Source organism: Oenanthe melanoleuca, chromosome 2, assembly GCF_029582105.1.
Source record: "Oenanthe melanoleuca isolate GR-GAL-2019-014 chromosome 2, OMel1.0, whole genome shotgun sequence".
NCBI lineage: Eukaryota > Metazoa > Chordata > Aves > Passeriformes > Muscicapidae > Oenanthe > Oenanthe melanoleuca.
This window is the reverse complement of record NC_079335.1, coordinates 22,159,866-22,183,014: the sequence shown is the minus strand read 5'-3', so window position 1 is coordinate 22,183,014 and position 23,149 is coordinate 22,159,866. Positions and strand designations below refer to the sequence as shown.

Here is a 23,149-nt window from a genome sequence, read left to right as displayed (position 1 = left end):
ATTCAGTAAAGATTCAAACACAGATATAATGAAAAGTGTTTATTTCTCACTGTGGTAAAAAGGACTTTCCTGAGTATTAGTGATAGATCAATGATACATGAATTGCACAGTTCTGTTCATGATTCACAGTTTGTAAACTTCATTATATACATTTAAAAACAGGGGAACCAAAACAGATCAAAGGGTTTGAAGGAGTATGAATATGTAAAAAGCTTGCACTTCTCTCCCACACTTCTGTGGTCATCTGGCTGTTTCGTTTCCAGATGTTTGAGGATTAGAATCTTGAGGGGCTTGAATCTAAGAATCATTTCACATTCTTAAAGTAAATTATAAAGGCAAGTAATTCCCTGGTGAGCATGTCTGGACACCCAGGCTCAGGCCCCTTTGCCTTGCTGTCTCTGTACCACTGCAGATTTCCATCTTTCTGGGTGCCATGGATAGCAGCTGAGGTCAGCCACAGGGGCTCAGAAAAATGGACAGAAGGCAAAATTTTGATTGTTGAGGCCCACATATTACAATTAACTAAGTTCTTCCAACTGAAATTCTCTTGGAAACTCCATTTGACTCTTCAAAATGTATTGGAACAAGAAAATCAGAACTCCTGTAGACATTAACTGAAAAGCAAGCATTTGCCTTATACATAGGTTACATCTTTTCTTCAGAACTATGTGGCAGCTTATGATTACCATCCAGACTGGATTATGTTTACTGTGAAAAAAATTTGATATACAATATCATCAGAGGCAGGACTCAATGAAGTTATATACTGTTGATAAAATACATATTGAGTTCATCCACAGACAGCACTCACCTATTTTAGCTAGCTGAAAAATTGTCCTGGGATTGCTACTCTGCCAAGTATATTCACAAGCTTTACTTCTGTTGTAACTTTGAAAATGTGATTAGGAAAACTGCATTTTCAGCATTTCCCCTGGTAATTTAAGCCATGCCATGCTTAAATTCAACTCTCCTTCAGAATCCAAGATACTTACTCAGTTCTGGGACAAAACTGACATCATACACACAAGAAGTTCAACTTAGATCTTACAACATGATCCAGAAAGCATGCAAATTGCTAGCTCTAAATCAGTCCTTGCACAATGAAGAATATTCTAAATGTAGTAATGTCTTTGAATTTTCACGTGTCTGGATCTTAAATGAAATAACAAGGTTGTTTATGAATCTTATATAATGTCACTGTTGTGCTCAAATAAGCACCCAAATATCATCCGAACTACAACTCTGGCAGAATTTTGGCAATATGACTCTTGACTTAATGGTGTTCATACAGAATTATATAGACCAAGGAATAAAAAAAGAAAACTATATCAACATTTAAAATGTCATGTTTCAGATGCACAGCAGCCAAAGGGTAGCCAGTCCAATCAGATCCCTAGGGGCTTTTGTGGCAACATTTGCAGCAGAAATACCTGCCTGATCTTTCATTGCTCTGGCTCCTGGCTTGAGATTTCCTCTGATTTCCTCTTTAGTGAAGGTATTACTACTTGAAAAATGAAAGAGACAGTCTTGTAGCACATATCAGCAGGACTGTGGTACTTAAACTCCTAAGTACATATTTAAATGAAAAAGTTAAAAAGTATGAGTGATGAATGCTGCCTGGCTCTGCATGTCTCAGATTAAGTATGTTCTGTTAAAAGGCAATTATGATAATTTATTAATATATATAATATATGTATTATATACATAATTATTAATATACAAAATATATGTGTACATATATATGCATATATACAAAAGCTTTGGTGTTGATTAAATTTTGTGTTCTGGAAGCACCTTTTCTTTTGGCTATGGTACAGCTGTGATGCTGAGCCACTGTTGAGTCTGACTCATAAACCATCTTGAGGAGGTAACAGGAGCCACCAAACCCTGCACTGAATTCAGATTTAAAAGAGATTACTCACGATCTTCAAATTAAGTATATGTTCAGAGTTTGAGGTGGTTTCTCAAAAAATATTATAACCTTAAAAAATACTTGACTATTGAAGGTTTGGTCCTGCAACACCTAGGTTTGTGGAAATTTCCCCAGTAACATGGTCCTTCATGAAGTTCATGATGAAATGTAAATGTTAATGCCTTTGTTGCCAATCCTGTTCTAACATTCAGAAGACAAGGAGTCTGGTTTTTGCTGCCAGGGCTGTGCAGAGGACCTTGAGAGCCAAAGAGGGTTGGCAGCCTGTCCAACTCTCTGTGAGACCTTGTGCTGGTCTCGCTGTGCTTGCTCTCAGGCACACCTCCAGGGCAGATCCTCCAAGCCTCTGTGCAAACAGCAGTCAGCAGCAGCCAAGCCTCACCTGCACCTCAGACTGTCCTGCAAAAGGCACTAGGAGCCACCCCTGTGTTTTGTGAGGAGTAGATTTCTGCCGGTTTATGCTGGTTGTGATGTAAGAGCACACAGGGGAGCTCAGGCGGCCAAACAGCTGCAGGGAGTTTGTGCGGGAGCTGGGCACCAGCCTGCTCAACCTTGTCCAAGCTGGTGTCTTTCTCCATACCAGAGCCCCCTGGGGCCAAGGCAGGAGCTGCATGCCGAGCTCCACAGGCTGGAGAAAACCTGGTCTGCAATGCAGAACTGCAGGCACCAGGGGAGCAGTGAAACTGAGCAAGCTGAAGGTTGGGCAGCCATCGAATATGCTGTCTAGGCATCCCTTTTGGAATTAAAATACAAGATCTTTTTTGAGTCTTCAATATACAAAAGGATAAAGAATTACCCCAAAATAGTTATTTTCTGTGTTAATTTATGGATTGCCTTACTACAGCAGTCCTTTATTAGTAAAAAAATTGCAAAGGAGAAAAAAAATCCTTACAAAATGTTATAAAATGTTATCAGGTATGAAGGATGGAGATGTAGATAAACCAGCCTGTTTCTAGTCTGATCTTTCTATCTGCAGATTTCTGTCATTAGGTGCTATTACATTCCTGTTGGCTGCATTGAAGACACCTTTTATTGAAGTTTTGTCCTTTATATACTTACTTACATGGTGTCCTTAAATCACCTCCTAAACCTGAGTTGTTAAAGATATTGCATTTCCTGAGTTTTTAACTGGATGGCATATTTTCCAGTTTTCTAATAGTTCTTTCAGTTCTTTGCTATCCCACTCCAAGGTTTTTTAAACATTCTGCTTGTATTATTCAGAGCTTTAAGGTGTAGCCAAAATAGAATATGTTTTCTTTAATGTTGTGGATAAAGCACTATGGAGTAAAAAATTTGTCCTTGCAGAGTTTCTCTTGAAACATACTCACTTAATAAGTATTCTTTGCTCACATACAGCTGAGATTTATCATCTGTTTTGCAATCTGTTTCATATGTGCAAAGCTGCTGCTGCAGCATTATTGCTCCCTAGTCAAAATACTGTGTTATGTGAGTGCCTAAGAAATGTCCAAGTGTATAATGTTTACACTTAACCCCATATTGATCCATTTCATAGCCTGTTAAAAAAAAAAGAAAAAAGGGATATTTTGACAAAATCTGTCTCCCTAACCTCCTGTGTTCTATTGCCAGTTTTGCTAGTAATGCACTGAATGACAGTATTATGGAAAAAGTTAGGTAGAAAGTGACAAAAAAAAATCCCCAAGGATAGTGTCCAGCATCTCTAAGTTATAGCCTCATATGATGAATCTTCTGTTTTACCTGAAGTCAAGAAATTTAACTTGTAAAACATGATTTTTTTAGTACAATCACTGGTGGGGGTGGTGGTGGTGGCATTTGCCAGTATTTTGGCTCTGCACCAATCACTGTTTTTTAAAAGACTGAAGAGAAAAAAAAACTTTGAAAAAGAAGTTGTAGTGAAAAGATGAAGGATGAAAAGCTTCTTGGAAGTATTACTAGATAGTAGTAGATATGATATTGTAGTCATGGAATAGCTTAATTTAATGTGTACCAGGTAATATTGGAAAAAAAAATCAGTTTTCCCTGCCCATAAATATCTGCAAAATTCATTCAAATGCAAGATGATATTTCAAAGAAAAATGCATAAAAGCAAAACTGCAATAAAAAAAGGTATGAGATGCTACAGAAGAGTAATCTTGACATGGTTTGTAACTAAATTAAATCTGGTGGGGTAGTGAAAGGATACTTCTAATACTGCCACTGCATCCAACTCAAAGGAAAAGTTTCACTCACAGTAAGATAAATAAACTCTTTTTGCTTCAAAAGATAAAAAAATCAATCATCTACTTTGTTATCTACAATAAGTACCATTAGGAATGCTAGTTACAAATTTAAAAAACAAACAAACAAACAAACAAACAAACAAAATATAAGAGAGATGAAATACCATAGTACAAAATCACAGAATTACTGAATCATCAAGGTTGGAAGAAACCCTCAAGATCATGTATTAGAGAGGATTAATCCACCGGCAAACTGGTGCAGCTGCATATATAAACTGAACACAAAGGTGACCATTAGCCGTCAGTGATGCTGTGGCCACTGAAAATGATAATGAAGTCCTTGACGACATCAGAAGTATTTTCAATAAACAAATCATGTGGAGAGGCTTGCATGGTGTATACCATGTTTAGTTTTGCCACTCACCCTCTCAGGAGCCACATACACAGCAAGAATTTGCTGAGTGAAACAAGAGTGAAAGCTAAAAAAGAAAATTATTGCTTCACTCAATGCCCTAGCTAGGCAAGCCTCGGAGAACAAAATTAATTATTTAGGTTAAAAGACAATGTTGATACAAAAGACAATTGTTGAAACAAATACAAAATGGCCATAAATACATTTAGTCTGGAAATTAGTTGGAAGTGTCCAACTGCCATGAAGGTCTGAAACAATCCTCTAACAGCAAGAGGAAAATCAATTCACTGCTGTTTTACTTAAAGCACCTGCTTATAATGTGAAACCTACTTTCTGAAATGTGATGTTTATATTAAGTGGTTGCCTGTGATAACTGAGAAGCAGCCTACGTTACTGGGAGCTTCTTCCAGACTGAGAGTAATACTTCCAGGCATTAAGAGAAGACAGGAATGGAAGGACTCAAAGCCTCAGGTATCTAGTTAGCAATCTTCAAGAAGCTTAATAATTGCTTGATTTTTTTTTTTTTTTTTGCTAGATTTTTGATTCTTTGCATATCAAAGCATGGCTTGATAGAAGCCTCCAGCTTTTCCTTAGTTTATATCTTCCAGTCTTCCTCTACCCATTGTCTCAAATGCTGACAGACTGAACAAAGGCTCTTGCAAATCAAAAAGTAGTCACGCGATGGGAGTGGTGCACAGAAGCTCATCATTTGAGAAAGGAAAAGCAGCAGAGAGACTGAGACTTTGAAAAGTGGGGATTACCCAGTACTTCTGGTGTGATATTAAATAATTAAATACATACCAAAGTCAAAGTCAAATGAAAGTCCCCCATCTTCGATACTGTCTCATACGAAACAAAGAGATGGTTTGTGCTGACTTCCCGCCATCATCCTTTCCTCCATCTTCTGCTGGGATACCTTCCATGTGTTCAACCAGCCAACAGCAGCAGGATGCACAGCCTCTGGGAAGAGCACTAGTGGTGGGTTCTCATGCATAAACTGGAGCTAAAGCCACCAGAGTTACTCTGGGCACTCACATGATCTTATCACTCCAACATTTTCTCCTCCTGACTTTTGTCTTCCCCTGGCAACTCAGCTGATGCCCAAGCCACAGCACAGTGAAATGGAAGTATGGTTTCTGTATTTTAAGACAGCAGAGCATTAACTAGGACTGTGACTTGGGCCTCATCCTATGCTACAGAACAAGGATGAAACAGAATGGATGAATTGTTCTGCACTTGGCTCTGCTGGGTTTGCAATACTGTCTATCAGTACTCAGTCGCATTTTTATTTTTTCGCTTTTCTCTGGCTACAGGAAGGGTTCAGGAGCCAGTGCTCAGAATTAAAGATAAGGTGAATCCAACTACTTTCAGTTTGAGATTTGCTTGTTATCTATATGCTTCCTTTTAGAGATTAGATTTCCTACACTCACATAACAGACAATTAATTGTGCCTTACAAAAGTTACACAAAGTAGCTCTGCTGATTGTCAGAGTTACTCGTTTTCCCAGCAACTCGGAGCGGTACAAGTCTCCTCTGTGGGATTCCTCAGGCACCTGGTGTACTACAATTGGCATGGCTTGGTGATTTATTTCTTTCCTCTTGGACAGTGACAGTGAGTCCGGCTCACCTCTGCCATTTAAATGGCTTTCACTGTTGTTGTTGGGGTTTGGGGAGTTTTTTTGGGGGGTTGTTTTGGTTTAGTTTGGTTGGTTTTTTTGTTTGGTTGGGGTTTTTTTGGTTTTTTTTTGGGGGTGGGGGGCGGGGGGGGTTGGAGGGAGATTTGCCAGGTAACAGACATTACAATTTCTTGGGAACAAAGCAGGAATTTTATTTTTCCTTCTTCATGCATAATACCGTAAGTGTTGATATAAACCCCACACTTAGTTTTTCCACCTGGACTACTGACCACGCCGCTGCTGTGTCAGCTAAGAAACGACGGTCCCCGCTACTTGGCCAACTTCTTTCGCGCTTCCCTCAGCGTTTTCCCCGACGGAGACTCCCATCGGTTCGCCGCGGTGGCAGACACTGCATGAATCACCAGGGACTGTTTGCCTTGGCCCGCGGCTCCTGCGCTCGGGGAATGGGATTTCCATTCCCAGACGCTTCCCTTGGTCGGCTTCCCTGGAAGGCTGCGGCCCGGGGAGAACGGCGCTGGCCGGGAAGGATGCGCTGAGCAGCCAGACAGAAACCACACCGCTTTTCTCTAGAGGGACCCACGGCCCCTGCGGGGAGCCCGCTCGGCCGGGGCAGGCGCTGCTCCCGGGGCTGCGGGAGCTCCCCTCGCCGCGCCCCACAGCGCAGGGACAGCTCTGGCAGGGAGGAACAGCAGCGGGGCCGAGGTGCGCGGGGCGGCGGGGCCGGGCCGGGGCCACCGCGGCCGGGAGCCCCTCTCCCTGGCGGGGCTGGGGGGAGGGAGCGGGTCCCGCGTCCCTCGGGACCAGATGGGAACGCCTGGGGCCGGCAGCCCGTGTCCCGAGAGAGCCGTCCATTCCCTCTCTTTCCTCCCGTCAGGCGGGAGGCGGCAGGAGAACAGCCCGGGTCCCTCACACGGGGCAGGCAGGAGAACGGCCCGGGTCCCTCACACGGGGCAGGCAGGAGAACAGCCCGGGTCCCTCACACGGGACGGGCGGGAGAACAGCCCGGGTCCCTCACACGGAGCAGGCGGGAGGGAGCGGGAGAACAGCCCGGGTCCCTCACAGGGGGCAGGCGGGAGGCGGTGGGAGAATAGCCAGCGGAGAACAGCGGGACCGCGTCCCTCACACGGGACGGGCGGGAATGAGCGGGACGGCAGGTCGTACTCCTTAGGGGGGCAGGAGTGAAGAGCCAGGACCGAGTCCCTGACGGCAGAGGCAGCTGAGGAGAGAGGAACGCTGTCGGCGGCTCCTCCCGCGGCACCGCGCCGACCCTGGAGGTCTGGGCTGGGCACCCGGTGTCTCCATAGCGGGACTACCCCGCTTCCCCTCCCCTCGGCAGGGCCGAACGGGCTCCTGCCGCCGGGGACGGGGCTGACGGGAGGCGGCTGCTCCCGGGGGGCGGGCGGGGAGCGCCGTCCGGGGCCGCGCCGAGGGGAGGAGGCTCCGCGCTCGCTCCCGGCCGCCGCCGCTGCCCGCGCCGAGCGGAGCTGCCCCGCCAGCCCCTCAGGTAAGCCCGGCTCTGCCGCCTGCCCTGCCCCGCCTCGTTTCGCCTCTCCCGCCCGCCAGGCGGGTCCGCGGCGCCCCGCCCGGGGACACCGCACCCCGCCGCGTCCCGCGCTGCCCGGCGGGGCTCGGCATCGCTGCCGCCGCGGGGCTCGGCACTGCCGGCGCCACCCCCGCCCCGGGGCCTCGGCTCGGCGGAGGGACGGGCCTGCCCCGGGGGCCCCTCCGGGTGGGGGGCGGCCGGGAGGGCCCCGCGGGCGGCGGGGGCCCCGCGGGGAGCGGGAGGCCGAGGCGAGGGGCCGCGGCGGCATCTGGGACTGGGCTGGATCTTCGCTTGCTGGGTCCCGCTGGGGCGGTTTGCTGCTCACGGTGCAGCTCGCAGGAGGGCTTCCCTGTCCTTCGGACTGCGTGGGTTTGAGCAAACTCTTCATTTATCCTCCTCCCCGTGCATGCCGCAATAACTCATTTAACAGTGTATCTGCTGTAAGGAAACCCCGCCACTGTATTGTAAGATCGGTGTAGCATCGGAACCAAAGTTTGCTTAGAAAGGTGTTGGAGAGTAGCCTGCAGGTGTCTTTACCAGGCTGCGGCTTCTCCCCGTGCCAGGGACCAGCCCACAGGCAGCTCTGCGCTGCAGGCGTCATCTGGGACCTGCAGGGCTGGCGCTGCCCGGGCTTCCTGCCTTGGCTGGAGGTGAAGGAGTGAGGGATGCTTTGCTGAATGTAATATACTTACCCTGGAAACCCTCCTGAGATGGTGCTCATTAATCTGGCAAAAATTACCATGGCATCTTTAATGACCACGTATTCCTGTTTCAGAAGACAGTTCTTTCTATGTCAAACTGGCCTCTATCACTGCTAAACTGTAGCATATTGACTGAGAGAAGAATGCAACCTGCTGATTTATGTAATATTTCCTAAATGCTTGGGTTGGCTTGTGGGACCATCATTCAAAGTATGAATGATCATGACTGAGGTGTGAAAAGGTGATATGTTACGTGTTACAGCTGTACTTCTGTCAGACAGTTGACTACTTCAGAAGAAATTACCAAACCGTATCCCATCAAAAATTCTTCTTAAATCAAGAGCTAAATAAAATGCACATATGGCTTTTGCATTAAATTCTACAAATTCTACAAAATTAGTTTTGAGTATTATGCTTTTCATGTAGATGTCTCAGCTTTAAGCACGAGATTTTCTAAACTTTTCCTCATATACTGTATAATCACTGTGATATTCATCAAATTAAATTTGATTTATTTTATATAAGTGCAGCACTCAGTTACACAAAGCTGTGATTAAGACCCTTAATCTTGCACTCAATATTCACACCTAATTACGTAAGTCTCCATTGACTTCACTGGGATTTCTCATGAGCAAGGGAATGCTCATTCTGCTGCTTATGAGCAGGGACCCAGCTGTGATAGTAAAAGATGTTTTAGTCCAGGCAAACTAGGGAAAGGCTAATCAGATCTAAATACTCTCTCATTACTTATAAACCATCTCCATAGGAGGGTAAAACAGTAAGCACTATTTAATTATATTGTGGGTATCATCAACAAGCTCTTTTTATGCAGTGTACTCATTGTTAACATTTTCATTATGAGCAAAGAGTATTTGGAATGGAGTGGTTTTAATCCTCAGTGGTGCTGGTACTGGGGTCAGTGTGACTTTGCAAATAAGTTTCAGAACTGTTTTATCCCTTTTTTCCCCAAATGTTTCTGTTTGCAGTTAAAAGTCTGTTATGGTTTGTGACTACTTTAGAGACAAAACTAAGCAGCCTACATGTGTATCATATGTCATATAATATATGCTTTCGTTTAAATACCTACCCTCCATGGAAAAAGTGCATTTTCTCAGTTTTACCATGCTACTCTTCTGGGCATGTTGTGGAAACTCTGATGTCTAGATGAGATTCAGTATCAAAAAGTGCAAACGAGTCTTTCTCAAAAGAACAAGATAATGAAAAGGTCCATTGTCCAAGTGGCAACTGAAGAAAATCATGGCATGGAGACTGATGTTGTCATAAAATAAGAATTCCCTCGCTAGAGCTTGCTGTCTGACCACTGGAAACTATGCAGAGTAAGCCATGGTATGGGTGTACTGTTCTGTAGCATCACCATTAACTTTTATGTGGTGAGTTTCTGAAGTTACTGAAATGCTCCTCAACTTCACCTTGGACCTGATGGCTTACAGAGGTCCTTTCTGACCTAAATCATTCTATTATTATATGATTTAGTAGTTATTAATTTTACAACAGTGTTATCAGGAAGTCTGTATGTCATTCAGATGAATGACTTTAAATTAAGCAACAGATCCCTTAGTTTTCTTCATTTCATTAGAGCTGTAGAAAATTAAATTATATATGTAGTACATATACTCTAAGCCCATTAAATAACAATCTGTTGTGTAGATAATATTTACACCTGACAATAAAATTGAATGCTGATCTCTGCTCTTTCTGTTATGCTGTATGTTTCGCTGTCTGAACTCATCAATTCATGTGTGTGCTTATCTGGCCTCTGTACTTGGATAGGCAAGTTGTCTTTTCCCCATGCCCAGCACTCTTTGGACAGCTTCCAGAATGTGGCTGCCCTCCTGTATCCTGTAGCACCTTCAGTTATGCTCTGCACATGGGTACCATGAACAGGGGGTTTGGATTTGTGGGTGTATTTGGCTGATGACCAAATGCCATTTACCTCCTCTTCTAGGAACTGCTCTGTAATGCATCTTGGGTCTTTCCTGCACTGTTTCAAAATCTGAGTTAATTTACTCCACTGTCACATTTAATTTTATTAGTCCAAGTTACAACTCCGCTGTGGGATTTTGCAGCAGCAGCTGGAATAAATAGGTACTGGTGGAGATTCAGCAGCAGCCCAATTCCTATGCAAGGCAGGGGCATCTCTCACTACAGAAAACACTGGAATATCCTTTTAGTTGCCAAGTAATTGTATGTGCTGGCTGAGGAGGACTGTATGGAAGCATAGGAGACAAAGGTGGAAGACTTTGCGAGTCTGTGGTTGTCACCCTGTCCCCACCACTATGCAGATGTGTCTGGAGCAGACACTGCTATCACGTGCTAGGACTGTGCCCTACTGCAGACACAAAACCAACTGTGGCCATGAAGCTTCATGGACCCATGCAAAGAATTGGTCCTAGTCTTCTCGAACTGGAGTACACAACTTGTGGTCCTAAATCCACTGCAGATTCAGGTTCATACTGTCTGAACACATTATTTAAGATTGATACTAGACTGATGTTGCCAAGTCAAAAGTTCTTTTGTTATTGTGGTGGTTTGCTGTGCTACTGTGAAAGCTGTTTGTAACTGAGTTGGCTGTCTCAGAATACACCAGAATTATTAATTAACTTTCAGATAATGAGTTTCCCAGATTTATCTCATTCTAGTGACAGCATGAATAGTCCAAGGTAGCCTCTTAAAAGAAGCTAAAAATGTTTTGACAAGTGAGTACTGCTCTGCTGCTTTGCAGTACATGGTACAGTTAAGGGTAAGTTCATGGGCACCTAGTGCTTGCCATCAGGGTTGAGCAGCATGAGAGGAATTTACAAACTTACAGCACCTGCAACCTTGTTTCTTCTTGGTGATTTAACTCTATTGGTGAAATACAGTTGATAGTCATGATCTGAATAAGTGTGTACTTTCTTGTGCTGCTAAGCCTAGTGAAACCTTCCTTGTGCAGCAAGGAGTTGCAGAAAATCCAGTCCATCACTTGGTGGAACAGGATAACAGTGTCCTTTGTAATGATGAAGGCAAGAGGGTGCTTCTTGCTGATGTGCTACATATCACCCTCCCAGTTGTGGCCACCGGCCCCCACACAACACCTGCATGGCTAGGGACAGATGTTTCGTTATGTTGGACTCTGTGGGCCTCTATAGCTCTTTTTTAGAATTGGAAAATGCCTGTGTCAGCAACTGGTCCAGAAAGATGGAGGAAATTACTAGTACTCTATGTCCTGATGCCTGTGCTACACAGCGATTTTAATGAATAGTGAACTAGTAGTGCATGTGCTGGCTTGTGGATAGTGAAGTACTTTGGAATATATTGTAACTGATAGTTAAAAGGGCTTTACAGTGCTTGAAGTCTTTTTTTTTTTTTTTTTTTTTTTAATTTCTGAGATGGTGGGATTGAGAAAGAGGTATTTTGTGGCTTTCGTGTAATAAGACCTCATTTCTTTTTCCAAGTAACTCACTGTGTTTGCTAAATTGGGGAAACAGACTCTGATGTTACTGACTCACATAGATTGCTTGCAATTCATTTACCTTTATTGAAAGTTTTTGATTTGATCAGTTTCCTGTTTTCTTAAAAATGCAGAGATAAAAAGGAATGCTGTAAGAACTCCAGAATGGTTGTCTTCTATGCACTTATGTTCTTTATAACTTAAAAACACTGAAGTTAGGTCGGAAGCTTGATGAGAGTAAATGGCTCTTTTAACTATGAAACAAGAAAACCCAAAGGCAACCTCTGTAGTGCTAAAATAACTGTTGCCTCTGGTGCTTTTTTGTCTTCTCTTTCCCTCCCATCTATGATGAGAAATGATATAGGGTTCAAGAGAGGGGATACTATTTGCAGGTGTTGATATTCCATGTAACTACTGAGAATTTCCCCTTCTATGCATTGTGCCAGTTTTGGTGGTAGCTGGAGAAGGTAGAGAGGTAGAGATTTCTGGAGTTTATGTTTCTGATTTAGCCTTGGAAGGAACCTTGGACTACAAGACAAGGAAAGAAGGGGACCATACAGAGGAGCAGAAGGTATGAGCTGAAACATATTACTACCCTTGTTTTCCAATTTGTTTTTCAGTATGATCTGCTCAGGAAAGACAGGTACATTTTAAGGTACTTGAGTGGAAAAAAGGTGATCTTTCAGGCCAGTGGAGAGGTTTTCTGTTTCTCTGTAAAATAAATTTTCCTGGTAAGAGATGGAAGGACACTGACTTTGGCATAAGCCACAGAGCATTTCTTGTCCTTTGATATTATTTAAGAGTTACCACGGTGAAGAGGACAAATATTAATAACCTGCATCAGGCAGTGGAGAAGGTCACTGATTTATCACCACTGACACTGGATATTCAATGGTATCTCTGCCCAAAACAGCCGTCAATCTCTTACAAGGAGACTTCCATGGAAATATATTTGAAAACATACAAACAGGCTTGTATTGTTTCAGTGCTGTCCAGTAAAGGAAATAGGTAGTTCTGATATATTTTAAAGATGAAATCTCAATTTTATTTTTTAGTATTCCTACACTATGGTTCATGACAGTCCGTAACAGTGTATCAGAAAAATTACTCTGATGCATGGGTATATGGCTAAGCTAGCACAGGTAAAACTGATGGGAACACACCATTGCAATATTCAGATCTTGACTAGCAGCCAGTTAGGGAAAGAGGGGAGCTTTAAAAGAACAGAGAACCTGTCTGTTTTCTTGACATCTTCTAGGAGAATCTCCTCTTTTTATACCAAACTTCTAGACAGCTGCAGATATTGCCAGCAGCCCTCACCAGATTGTACCTCTGTTGTCCAGCAGTTGTCTCTTCTCTGTTAGTTGCTTCTTTACATGTTCAGCACAGCACTCACTTTGCTCCAAGGCTGCTGTGAAAACCCTACTCTTCTTCCTCTCACTGTGGGTAGAGGAGTGGAGCAGTGGAAGCTGGTGAAATCTGGTGCTCAACCTGGTAGAGCCCCATGGACTGCCAAACCTCCTCTTGCTGTTTTGTTTGTTTGGTTTTGACTGTTTTTTGGGGGTTTTTTAGCTGTTCAGGATGTCTTGCAGTGACTTTGTCTTGTGTCAGCCTAGGGGAGTTGGTTCCCAATGGTATAGTGCTGACAGCTGGAATCAAAGTGCCTGAAATACACTCTTCAGGCAGCCACAAAAATATGACTTTGTAAGCTTGGTACTTTGGGAATGTGTTCTCAGCTGGTAGAGCAGGGGTTAATCAACAGTGGGAAGATACAGACGGCTGTGGCAGAAGGGCTTAGCCTGCCAGGAAAATGTTAAATACCCAATGTGCTACAGTAAACACCATCCAACTTTTAGAGTGTAGACAGGAGACCTTGCAAAAGATGCAGAAGATACACAGAGAACCATGGGAGGACTGTATGTGGAGCAGCCATACAACCACAGTACAGACTGGTCGAGTAAAAATGCAAGCAGCAGTGGACACAAATATGTACCTGGAACTAGAGCAAAGCACAGACACAAATATGTACCTGGAACTAGAGCAAAGCACGCAAGTCCAGGCTGGCATCACCTCAAGAAAGCAGCACAGAAGCTTTCAGTGTGAATGAAGGGGTGACAGCAGGCTCAGATCACTGTGTATTATCTCATATACAGTCTTTGGCTTTGGGAATTTGGATTTGGGTCTTTTTTTGGTTTTTTTCCTTCTCACTGAAAATGGACACAATTTTGCTTACACTTTTATTTTAGATTATATGGGTTCTTTGTTTTTATTATTGTTTTTAAGATGAGGCAACTAAAGCTGTTTGCTGTTAAGTATAGCTTTTGTTTGAAACTGTATTTTAAAATACTGTTCATGAGGGTAGGAGTGTGTTCATAGTAGATTTTATTTTAGCAAGAGTTGGATCCTTTTTGGTGGATCTCTAAGTAGATTTATTTTCTGATTATCAGACTAGTAGAGATACTGAGATCAGAGGATCTAGGGTTTATGAATCCAAAGTAAGTACTATTGAACAATATGTTATTCAGTGGCTCTGTTTCTTTAGTACCCCAACCTTACTTTTCAAAGGGATTGGTAAAAATTACACCAAATTGAAAATATACTGCTTTAAAATATTTCAGAATTCAATGAATGGTTATGGAGACAACTCAGTTTATATAGTCAACTAATCATATATTTGTATGCTACGTAAACATTTTCCTCACAGAATTCAAAGACTTCAAATCACAATGAGCACTTTTCTAGAGTTGCTTATGGACAGCTGTGAGCATAGTGAATTTGTAACTATGACCAAATATCAAAAATTGCTACAAAGGTATAAAATATGTTAAGTGTCAGAATGTAGGAGGGTTTATTTTGGGGTGGAACTGTCCTGAGACATTGCTTTATTGCCATTTCCTTTGGCATCATACTGTTACCGGGTCATTTAACAATGTGTTGTGAAGGCTCTGCCACATTGTCCTTGGTTCTTAAACATGCCATCAGGTACAGCTCAAATGGCTGAAAGAGCCAGAAAGCCCTCTTGAGCTTTCTGTTCATGCCTGGTTCCTGCAAAAGCCTTGCAAGGAGGGTGTTTCTCTATTCTCTTTAGTCCTGAGAGCACAGCTTCAGATTTTCTAAAACACCAGTGCTAGAACTGGCTTATATCTTTGAGGTCCATTTGCTTCATGTGCTGTATGGGCAGGCTTGAGCAAGAGGAAGCCCCTGGCACAGCCCTGTCTGTGTTGATGTTCTGAGGAATTAAGAGACCTGGGATTGGTGATCTGCAGATGTAACAACCGTTGCCTCCAGTGAAATGCAGTCCCATTTCTACTGGTGTGTGCTGTTTCCAGTGTGCATCTGTTTCTGAACACTGGAAAAACTCTAGCAATAATACCATCCAGATGCCCAGAAATTTAATTTTTTTTGTGGCCATTTTTATAAATACCAGCTATTTCCATCTCTTCCCCAATTTGAATGTCATTAAATCATGTATTGCCCATTACAGGATAGTACTGAACACTGAAGTAAGGCTGAGCATTTTGAGTGCAAAGACTCATTTTGGCATATGCACCAGAACACTGTGTCTGCATTTAGGGCTGCTGAGTACGATATACAAAAGGAAAAGTAAGTTGATAGTCAGAAAAATGCATTATGTATAATGTTGCATGGGAAAGACTGAAAAATAATGAACAAAATATCTTTATTAGAGGGAAAAATATTTATTCTGAATTTTCCTCTCTGCCAGTGAATAGCTCATGGTAGGAAAGAAAATTAATTATCTTTCAGACCTGAAGCATTTAGTTGCCTTCTGTTACATGTCTGCTTATCAGGTTTAGGGCCCTGTTAAAATTGTTTTCAAGTCTTAGTTACATCACCAAGAATTAACTGTTAAAATTTGCTTCAGAAGTTCCATTCAGATTCAGTTAAAACAGTTCTTTGTTATAAAAGTGGGTGGTTCTATCCATGTCTTGCACACCTAGGGGAGCTCTTTACTAAGTTTCATCATACCACCCACTTCCAAGACTGAGTCTAGCTCCTGTGGGATGCTCTCAACCACAATAAAGGTTTGGGGGAGGGCAGAAGGAGTCTCAGTCTGAGGAAGCCAACAATGGGGAAAACAGCCAGAAAATGAGTCTCTAGCATGTCAATCTTTGTTTTCTGTTTGTGGCAGAGTGAGCCATGGCTTTTCATGGTGCATTAACAAGTTCCTGGTCAGGAATCAACTCTTAACATAGGAATTTTGCCTGTCAATTTGTTCTTATGTATGATAAAATTTCTCCAGAACCTCTGGCAAGCTCCTTTCCAGTCCTCAGGAGTCTATTCCTGTAAACAAGATTAATCTTTCACTGTTACCTTCATGTTAGCAATCACGGACTGTCTTCTGTAAAGTAATCATATTCATGTTTATAGTTGCTGTTTCTGAAGTATATTTTCTTCTATTTTAATTCTCCAAGATTTTCTGAAGCAAGAGTCCCTCAGACTACAGGAACCATTAAACTTCTGAAAAAAATTGCAAAGATGCACTGAGTGGAATAACAAAAATATATTTGTCTTCCTCAAAGCTGTTTATGCTGACAGGCTGAGTGAAACAAACTTCCTTTTCTTGCTTTAAAAATACTTGATTATTATGAATTGTTGTCAATGTTAACTATGGACTTCAACTAACAATATTTAGAAATGCTATACAGAGACTGCCTACTGCTATGTTATTATGTAAACTGTATTTTTGAAGTTGTAGGTATTATTCAGTGCCAGTGTGTCTGTTTGTATGTGATAGATGGAAGCAATGCTGCTGGGTCACTGATGTGCTGGAATGCATTTTTTTATGTAATCAAAGAACTTACCTCCTTCTCTCCTCTCTTGCAGTTTTACATCCTTGTGTGTCCCTCTGTTTTGTGAAGATGAAGAAAATGATTGCGTGTTTCCTTCTGCTATTTGCACACACTCTGCTTTCCACTGTCACAGCAAAAGATCTCTCTGGAAGACATTTCACCCAAAGAAGAGATGTTAACACACAGTCTCTATTGGGTAAGTTACACACAAAATACCCCAAACACTATTACCAAAAGCTGTCTCAAACACAAATGATAAAAGTCATAAGCAGCTGGCCAAACCTTGGCCGAATTAGTTTATAATTAAAACGAGATTTTCATTTGTCAGCAAGTATGTGGTAAAGTTTGTTGACCAGGTAGCAGCTGTTGAAAGAAGGTATTTACTTTTGGGGTACCAGATTAAGTGATACAAAATAAATATTTGCTACTGAACTGTTGGCTTGAAAAAAAGAAGGAACAATTTTATTTTCAGCATTTAGAGAAAATACACGCTGGTCCATGGAGGTTCTGTCAAATGAGACTTTTAGCTGTCTATATGTGTGTAATGTGCATAAAGTTGATGGAATGGAAATCTGTGGATATTGAAATCTTTACTTGATGATAACCCCTTTATTTTGTCAGATTTATTTATAATGAGTATCTTATTTTATAATGAACAATTTTTTATAATGAGCTGATTTTTTCTTCTTTTGCCAAAAATCTTAAGACAGGATGTATCAGTGTCAGCTTGTGGGCTGTCACATTTTGAAACATAAGGTTCATCTCTCTGTTGTTAGTCATCACCTGTGCATCAAGCAGTCAACCTTTTCATTTCCTAACAGTTTGTTAGTTAACTTAGAATAACTGTCTTTTGCTAATTGTTTAAAGTAATTATCAGGTTAGGAAAACACAGCATGGATGGGGTTTGGACACAGCCTATCATTAGGGATTAATGATTCACATCAGTAGTAGATCTCATCAGATGCCTCTCTCCAGCCTCTGGGAGATGGTAAATGGACTCCATAAATGTTGCCTAACCCAAGTGAACATGAGAAATGTGAAAAGTCCTGCAGAAGATACATTGGGATGAAAGAAGAAGAAAGGAAGGATATGGGAGAATGGGTGACAGAGAGGAGAGCACCATTGCATCAGTGAAACTCTTGTCTAAATAAAATGTAATCCTTTAAATGATGTAAAACTCCATAAAGTACCATTGACAATCTGTTAACTTAAAAACATCGGTTTCAATTCCAATAGGACAAATTTGAAACAAAAACAACAGATTTCCATTTCTTATTCATCTTCCTCAAAACTAATAGATCCTGGAATACTTGGGGTTCTGTCACTGAAAGCTGAAAACCACAGCTCTGGAGACCTAACTTAAAAAAATAAATAAATAAATAAATAAAGATAACAACAAAGAGAAATACCCACATTCACACCCTACTTAACAAGAATCTCAAATTTTCTAAAGTTCTAAATTCTAAAATGTGGTTATATTTTAGGGTTCCTAGCAAATACCTTAAGTGAACTTACTATTTTAAGAAATAAACTGCCCATCTCTCTAGAAAATGACTCGAGAGGCAAGGTCTTATGTGGAAAAACTGAAAGTGTCACATTTCTCAGTTGCCATTTTCCCTGTGATTTTTTAAAATTCCTTTTATAGCCTGTCTTTCAAATTTCAATAGTGGAAAATATCAGAAAGACTTTAGCATTCAATAGAAATCAATATGTGTAGCTTTAATTATTTATTTATTCTTTCAAAAGCCAGGAGATTTTTGGTCCCTGCATTTGGAAACCACTGGTTCCCTTCTCAGTTTGTCATGTGCAGGATGCAAACAGCTGGCCAAAGGAGCCTTTTCAAGACATTAAATGATGCAAAAAACTTGGAACGTTCTCTGATCCAGCCCATGGAAGTACGTGGCAGTTTGGAGTCAGACTCTTGAGCCTTGCATTCTTTTTCAAGAAATTAGGTCACCTGCTTGTGTGCAGCAATGTATAGAAACATTGGCATGCTAAAAAAACATGCCTCTCTATAAAGAACAGAATGTGTAAAGTGCCACTGTGCTGGAAAGTTGAGTGTTCCTCAAGTGGCATGAGAAAGAACAGGGCCAAAACATGATCTCAGTGACACCAAATAACAGACTTAATAAAATCACTCCAGAATTCCAGCAACTTAACAGGGATTAGAAGTTGTCAAATTCTATATAGTATGCATATTATAAGGAGTGGTGGTGATGACAATTGCTGCTGTTGTGCAAAGACTAGCTTGGCAGGCAAAAAGGAGCAAAATAGCTACAAGGAACCAACAGGAACCTGGAAAAGTAATAAAAATTAAGGTTGGGGTTGGATTTTTTTTTTGATAGAAGGCTTTTTTTCAGGACTAAAATGAAAGTTTATGCTATGTAAGTACAGCAGTATTAAAATAATCTTATTCCTTTTTTCTTCTTTTCATAATTTTAAAAACAAAAGTGTACTGCTGTGATAACTATTTACTGGTAAAAATACCAGTAATGTCCAAGTACAGAAGTAAAAGTCATTGTTCTAGGAGACTGACAAGTTAAAAAAATAAAATGGAATGGATGAAAAAAATCTATGGGATTGTCTATATAGAGAGAAAAGCACTTTGAGATTCAAGTTTAGGAGGATTTAATTTTTCATCAGTCATGCACTAATACTTCATAGATTTCTTAATTTTGTCAAGTCTAATTGCCTGTACATTGTAGCAATCTTCTGAAGGACTGACCTGTGTCTGAAAGGATATGTTTTTCTTCCTCAATTTTTCAACTTAATCTCAGTGCATGTTGTTTTAATTTGGCAGGTCTTTGTATTGCTAATTGCTGTTTAAAATGGTTATTACTATAGTTAGTAATTTCTGTGAAAGAGCAAAAGTATTTTGTTCAAGGATCTATTGAAAATAGAGCTTTTGGAACTCTCACTATGTGGCCCTTCAAAGCCAAACTACTTTGCAGGTTTTCCTTTTAATAGACACAGAGTCAGACTTCCAAGTATTAAAAACTTGTCAATTGTTCCAAATTAATTAACATCTAACATTTTCTTAATCTTTCTTGCAGCATATTAGATATGCATGTATTTCAAGTAACAAAAGAGTTTGTATTATATTTCTGGAAATGTTGTTTTCATACAGACATATTTATGTTTTAAATAATTGTTTCCATAGTTGTGCAAGATCTTGGGAAGCAGAAAGATGTAGGACAGTCAGTTTCTCTTTTCTGTAGCAGGTAGCAGTCACCTTTCCCCTTGTCTGACATAGGAACTAAATTTTGCCTTCTTTGTCCCCACATCACTACTTTGCTCCAGAGTTTGGATCAGATTGGGCTTATCCTGATTTGCAGGAGGAAAATAATATTTTAGTTTTTTCTAAAGAAAAGCAGTGGTATACTTGCTACATAGCTATAAAGATAAAATATCTGTTAGACTAGCTGATTCCCTTCAGATATAATGAAATGGACTTCTGTGCCTAAACAGACTGATGAAGAGCAGGGTCAGTTGCCCAGAGTGGTGATTTCTACACTATGTTTGCAAGGCCAGTGAGAGGTCCACAGCACCCTTCAGCAGATTTCATGTCTAGAAGCAACATGTTTCCAGTCCTTGCAAGGTGTAGTGCATTTTTGGTGTTTGAAGTTGTGGGGGTTTTTGCTGAAGAAGATTCAGTAAAAGCTAGAATCTAGAATACTATTCTAAACAATAATATTCTTTCTGTTCCTTAGGTATATGAAACATGCAGCTACATGATTTTGAAATTAACTGTGTAAGGAGAAAAGCTAATTTAGGGGGCATTCCTTTAGATATTACATAATACCAGAAGAAACAAAAAAAAAATTAACTGATACTCTACAAAATTAAAACAGGGGAAAGGAGGCCAAGAAGGAAATGTACTTGGCTTCTGTTCAGTGGAAGCTGCTGCAAAACACAAATGCCCCATCAGCATTAAATTATATTTTGCAACAAAATATACAATGATTTTTCTCTTGCTTGTATATGTATGATTCCACTAATAATATAAAATAATAAGAACTACACAGAGCACTCGCTAAGGTTATGAATCACTTGCTACAGCCAGTTAAAATTAATCCAAAGACTTTTATATCCAGCCCAGTTCTTAAACTTGAATGTATGTAACTTTAGGGCTTAAAGCATTATCAGGTTAAACATTCCAAGTTATTTTAGCAGGAAATCAGAGGTGAAAGTATGTGACAAAAGTGAGCCCAGCCTATGATGCTTCTGTGGAGCGCAGATAAGATTCCTGTTTAGTTTTAGTTTAATTCATTGTATATTTATACAGTAAGAGCTGACCAGAGATCTCTAAATTCTACCTATGTGGCCTGTTGAGCCAATGTAGGATGCTTTCTGCTGTAAGAAATTAATTCACAGCCTCAAAGTACGTGTGTATGTGTTATTTCTTCACATAAATTCAACTCTACCAAGTTTTATGTCCTCAGACATAATCCTGTTAGGAAGAAGAATTGTTGTAATTGAAGTCTGTATTGCAATTAAAATGAGAATTATGTCACAGTAACTTCATCATGTATAAGACATATTGTACTGGTATAGTACTGGGGGAGATGAAAACTCTTCATTGCAGCAGATGAGGGGAGGAAGTGGTTGCAAATTACATCTTTTGAATTACCACAATTAGTTAAAATATAAGCACAATCCTAGCCAAGCTTTTGTAAGGATACAGAGAAATCAAATACCTATACATTTACCTATCAGCTTTCTATTCAAAACAAAGTTGCCATATGACTAGAAATATATTGTGTTTGGAAAGAGAGCAAGCAAAGCGTTTTACAGCCTGCAAAATCACCTGTTTCATCCTTCTGAGGTTTGCAGATACATACTGCAATCTTTGTGCCTCAAGGCAATATTAGCAATGGTGTGTTGCTTCCCAGTAATTCTTGTTTCAATAGCAGAGAGGTCACCCATGAACTTTATGCTGACTCTCAAAACTTCAACTTTCATCTTAATCTCTCAGCTGTTGGCCTCTCACCAACAGTAGCTGTTTTTTCTGATTCTGGGGTTTTTGCACAGTAGAGCACCCTTTCTCTGTGGCTTTGAGGCTTGGTAGCTCAGTTTGTGCTGAGGTTGTTACTCCCCAGCCCCAACAGAGGCCCTGTGGTCTGAGAAAGAGAGATCTGACCAGCAGCCATATTCCTGCCCAGCCAGTTGCTCCCTGCAGCAGCTGTTATCCCTTAAACAGCCCCTGATAATGAGCCATGAGGACTAGCTGGGACTGTGACAGACCTCAGGGATTTATGTCCTAATCTGAGTATGCTCATCTGCAGCCAATTATCATGGAGATCAGAAAGTTTGGATTCTGGTTTGTGCTAGCAGCTTTTGACCACAGAACAACATTCTGCTTGCCAACTCTTGTATTTAGTACTCATTATTAATTTTCATGTATCAAAATCACATTCACTTTTAAGCTACTTATGAGTATTTCTGTAATTTAAGTTATATGGAACATAATTCCATTTCCAGCATCAAAAGAAATTTTATTATATTTCTTTATATGCATTTCCTGTAACAAGGCTTTTTCCTTCCTTATTTTCATTTGCCCCCAGCATTTTTTTCTTATTTTCCCTCTTTTTAAGGTAATTTGTAATTTTTCCACAAGATACAAGAATATCTGCTGTTACAGAAAAACTGAGTCATGAACTAAATATCAAGGGATCTTTGTATTTCTGAATTTGTTTGCTACAACCCCCACAAATTACTGTGAAATACCATTTCTGTTTAAAAGAGTTTGCCTTGACAATAATTACTGTGAGTAAAAAAACCTGTTGTTTTGAGTATATTCTCAAGGAGTTCAAAGCCTCCTTTATGTATTATGTCTTGAAGAAAAATCAGGCCAAAAGAAAGAATTCAGAATATTCTGATATTCAGAAGTGTGCTGGTTTTGACTTCATTTTGAGCACTTTGCCTTCTTAATTAAAAAGGTACATCTGTGCAAATTTAACTTGAAAATAATGGAAACAGTATTTACATGACTTAAGGAGCATCTCATAGGCATGAGTGTGTAATCAGACAGTATTGTGGATGAAGAAAACATACCTTAAGTTACTTTGGAACCTCGAAGACACCATCTTATTTAAGTGCTGCTGAAGTGGAAGAACTGCTGTTTCACCAGTGGACATGATGTCCTGTTGCAGCAGACCTCTCGTTAGGTGTAGAAAAATGAGCCAAGACACAGGCTCTCATTCAACAGCATGGAAAGGGTCTCAGTTTATTCTTCTTTACAGATTAGCTATCCTGACTCTGACTACAGCAAGCTCCTGCTGTAGGGTCCAGCTGCAGACTGACTGCAGGCTCTGACTCCATCAGACTCAGACTCAGACTGCAGAGATCCCACAGCAGCAATACTCTTCTTTGTGTCTCTCTGGAGCATTCCTTTTTCCTCAGGGCTCCTCAAGGTCCTCTTTTTCCAGGCCCTCAGCCTCCAAGACACCCCTTTTGTCACACTTAC

General features: G+C 41.0%; 1 protein-coding gene across 3 annotated transcripts in view; it reads left to right on the top strand.

Moving 5' to 3' along the window:
* The first annotated feature begins 7,577 nt into the window (after positions 1-7,577).
* Positions 7,578-23,149, top strand: part of MATN2 (matrilin 2) — a 64,121-nt gene continuing 48,549 nt past the window's right edge. For 2 of the 3 annotated variants that reach the window (XM_056484095.1, XM_056484094.1), the window contains exons 1-2: positions 7,602-7,681; positions 16,718-16,879. In XM_056484095.1, the coding sequence (XP_056340070.1) occupies positions 16,753-16,879 (127 nt within the window). In that variant the 5' untranslated portion in view covers positions 7,602-7,681; positions 16,718-16,752. Of the gene's footprint in view, positions 7,682-16,717; positions 16,880-23,149 lie in introns of all 3 variants that reach the window. The other variant, XM_056484096.1, reaches the window with a different exon arrangement.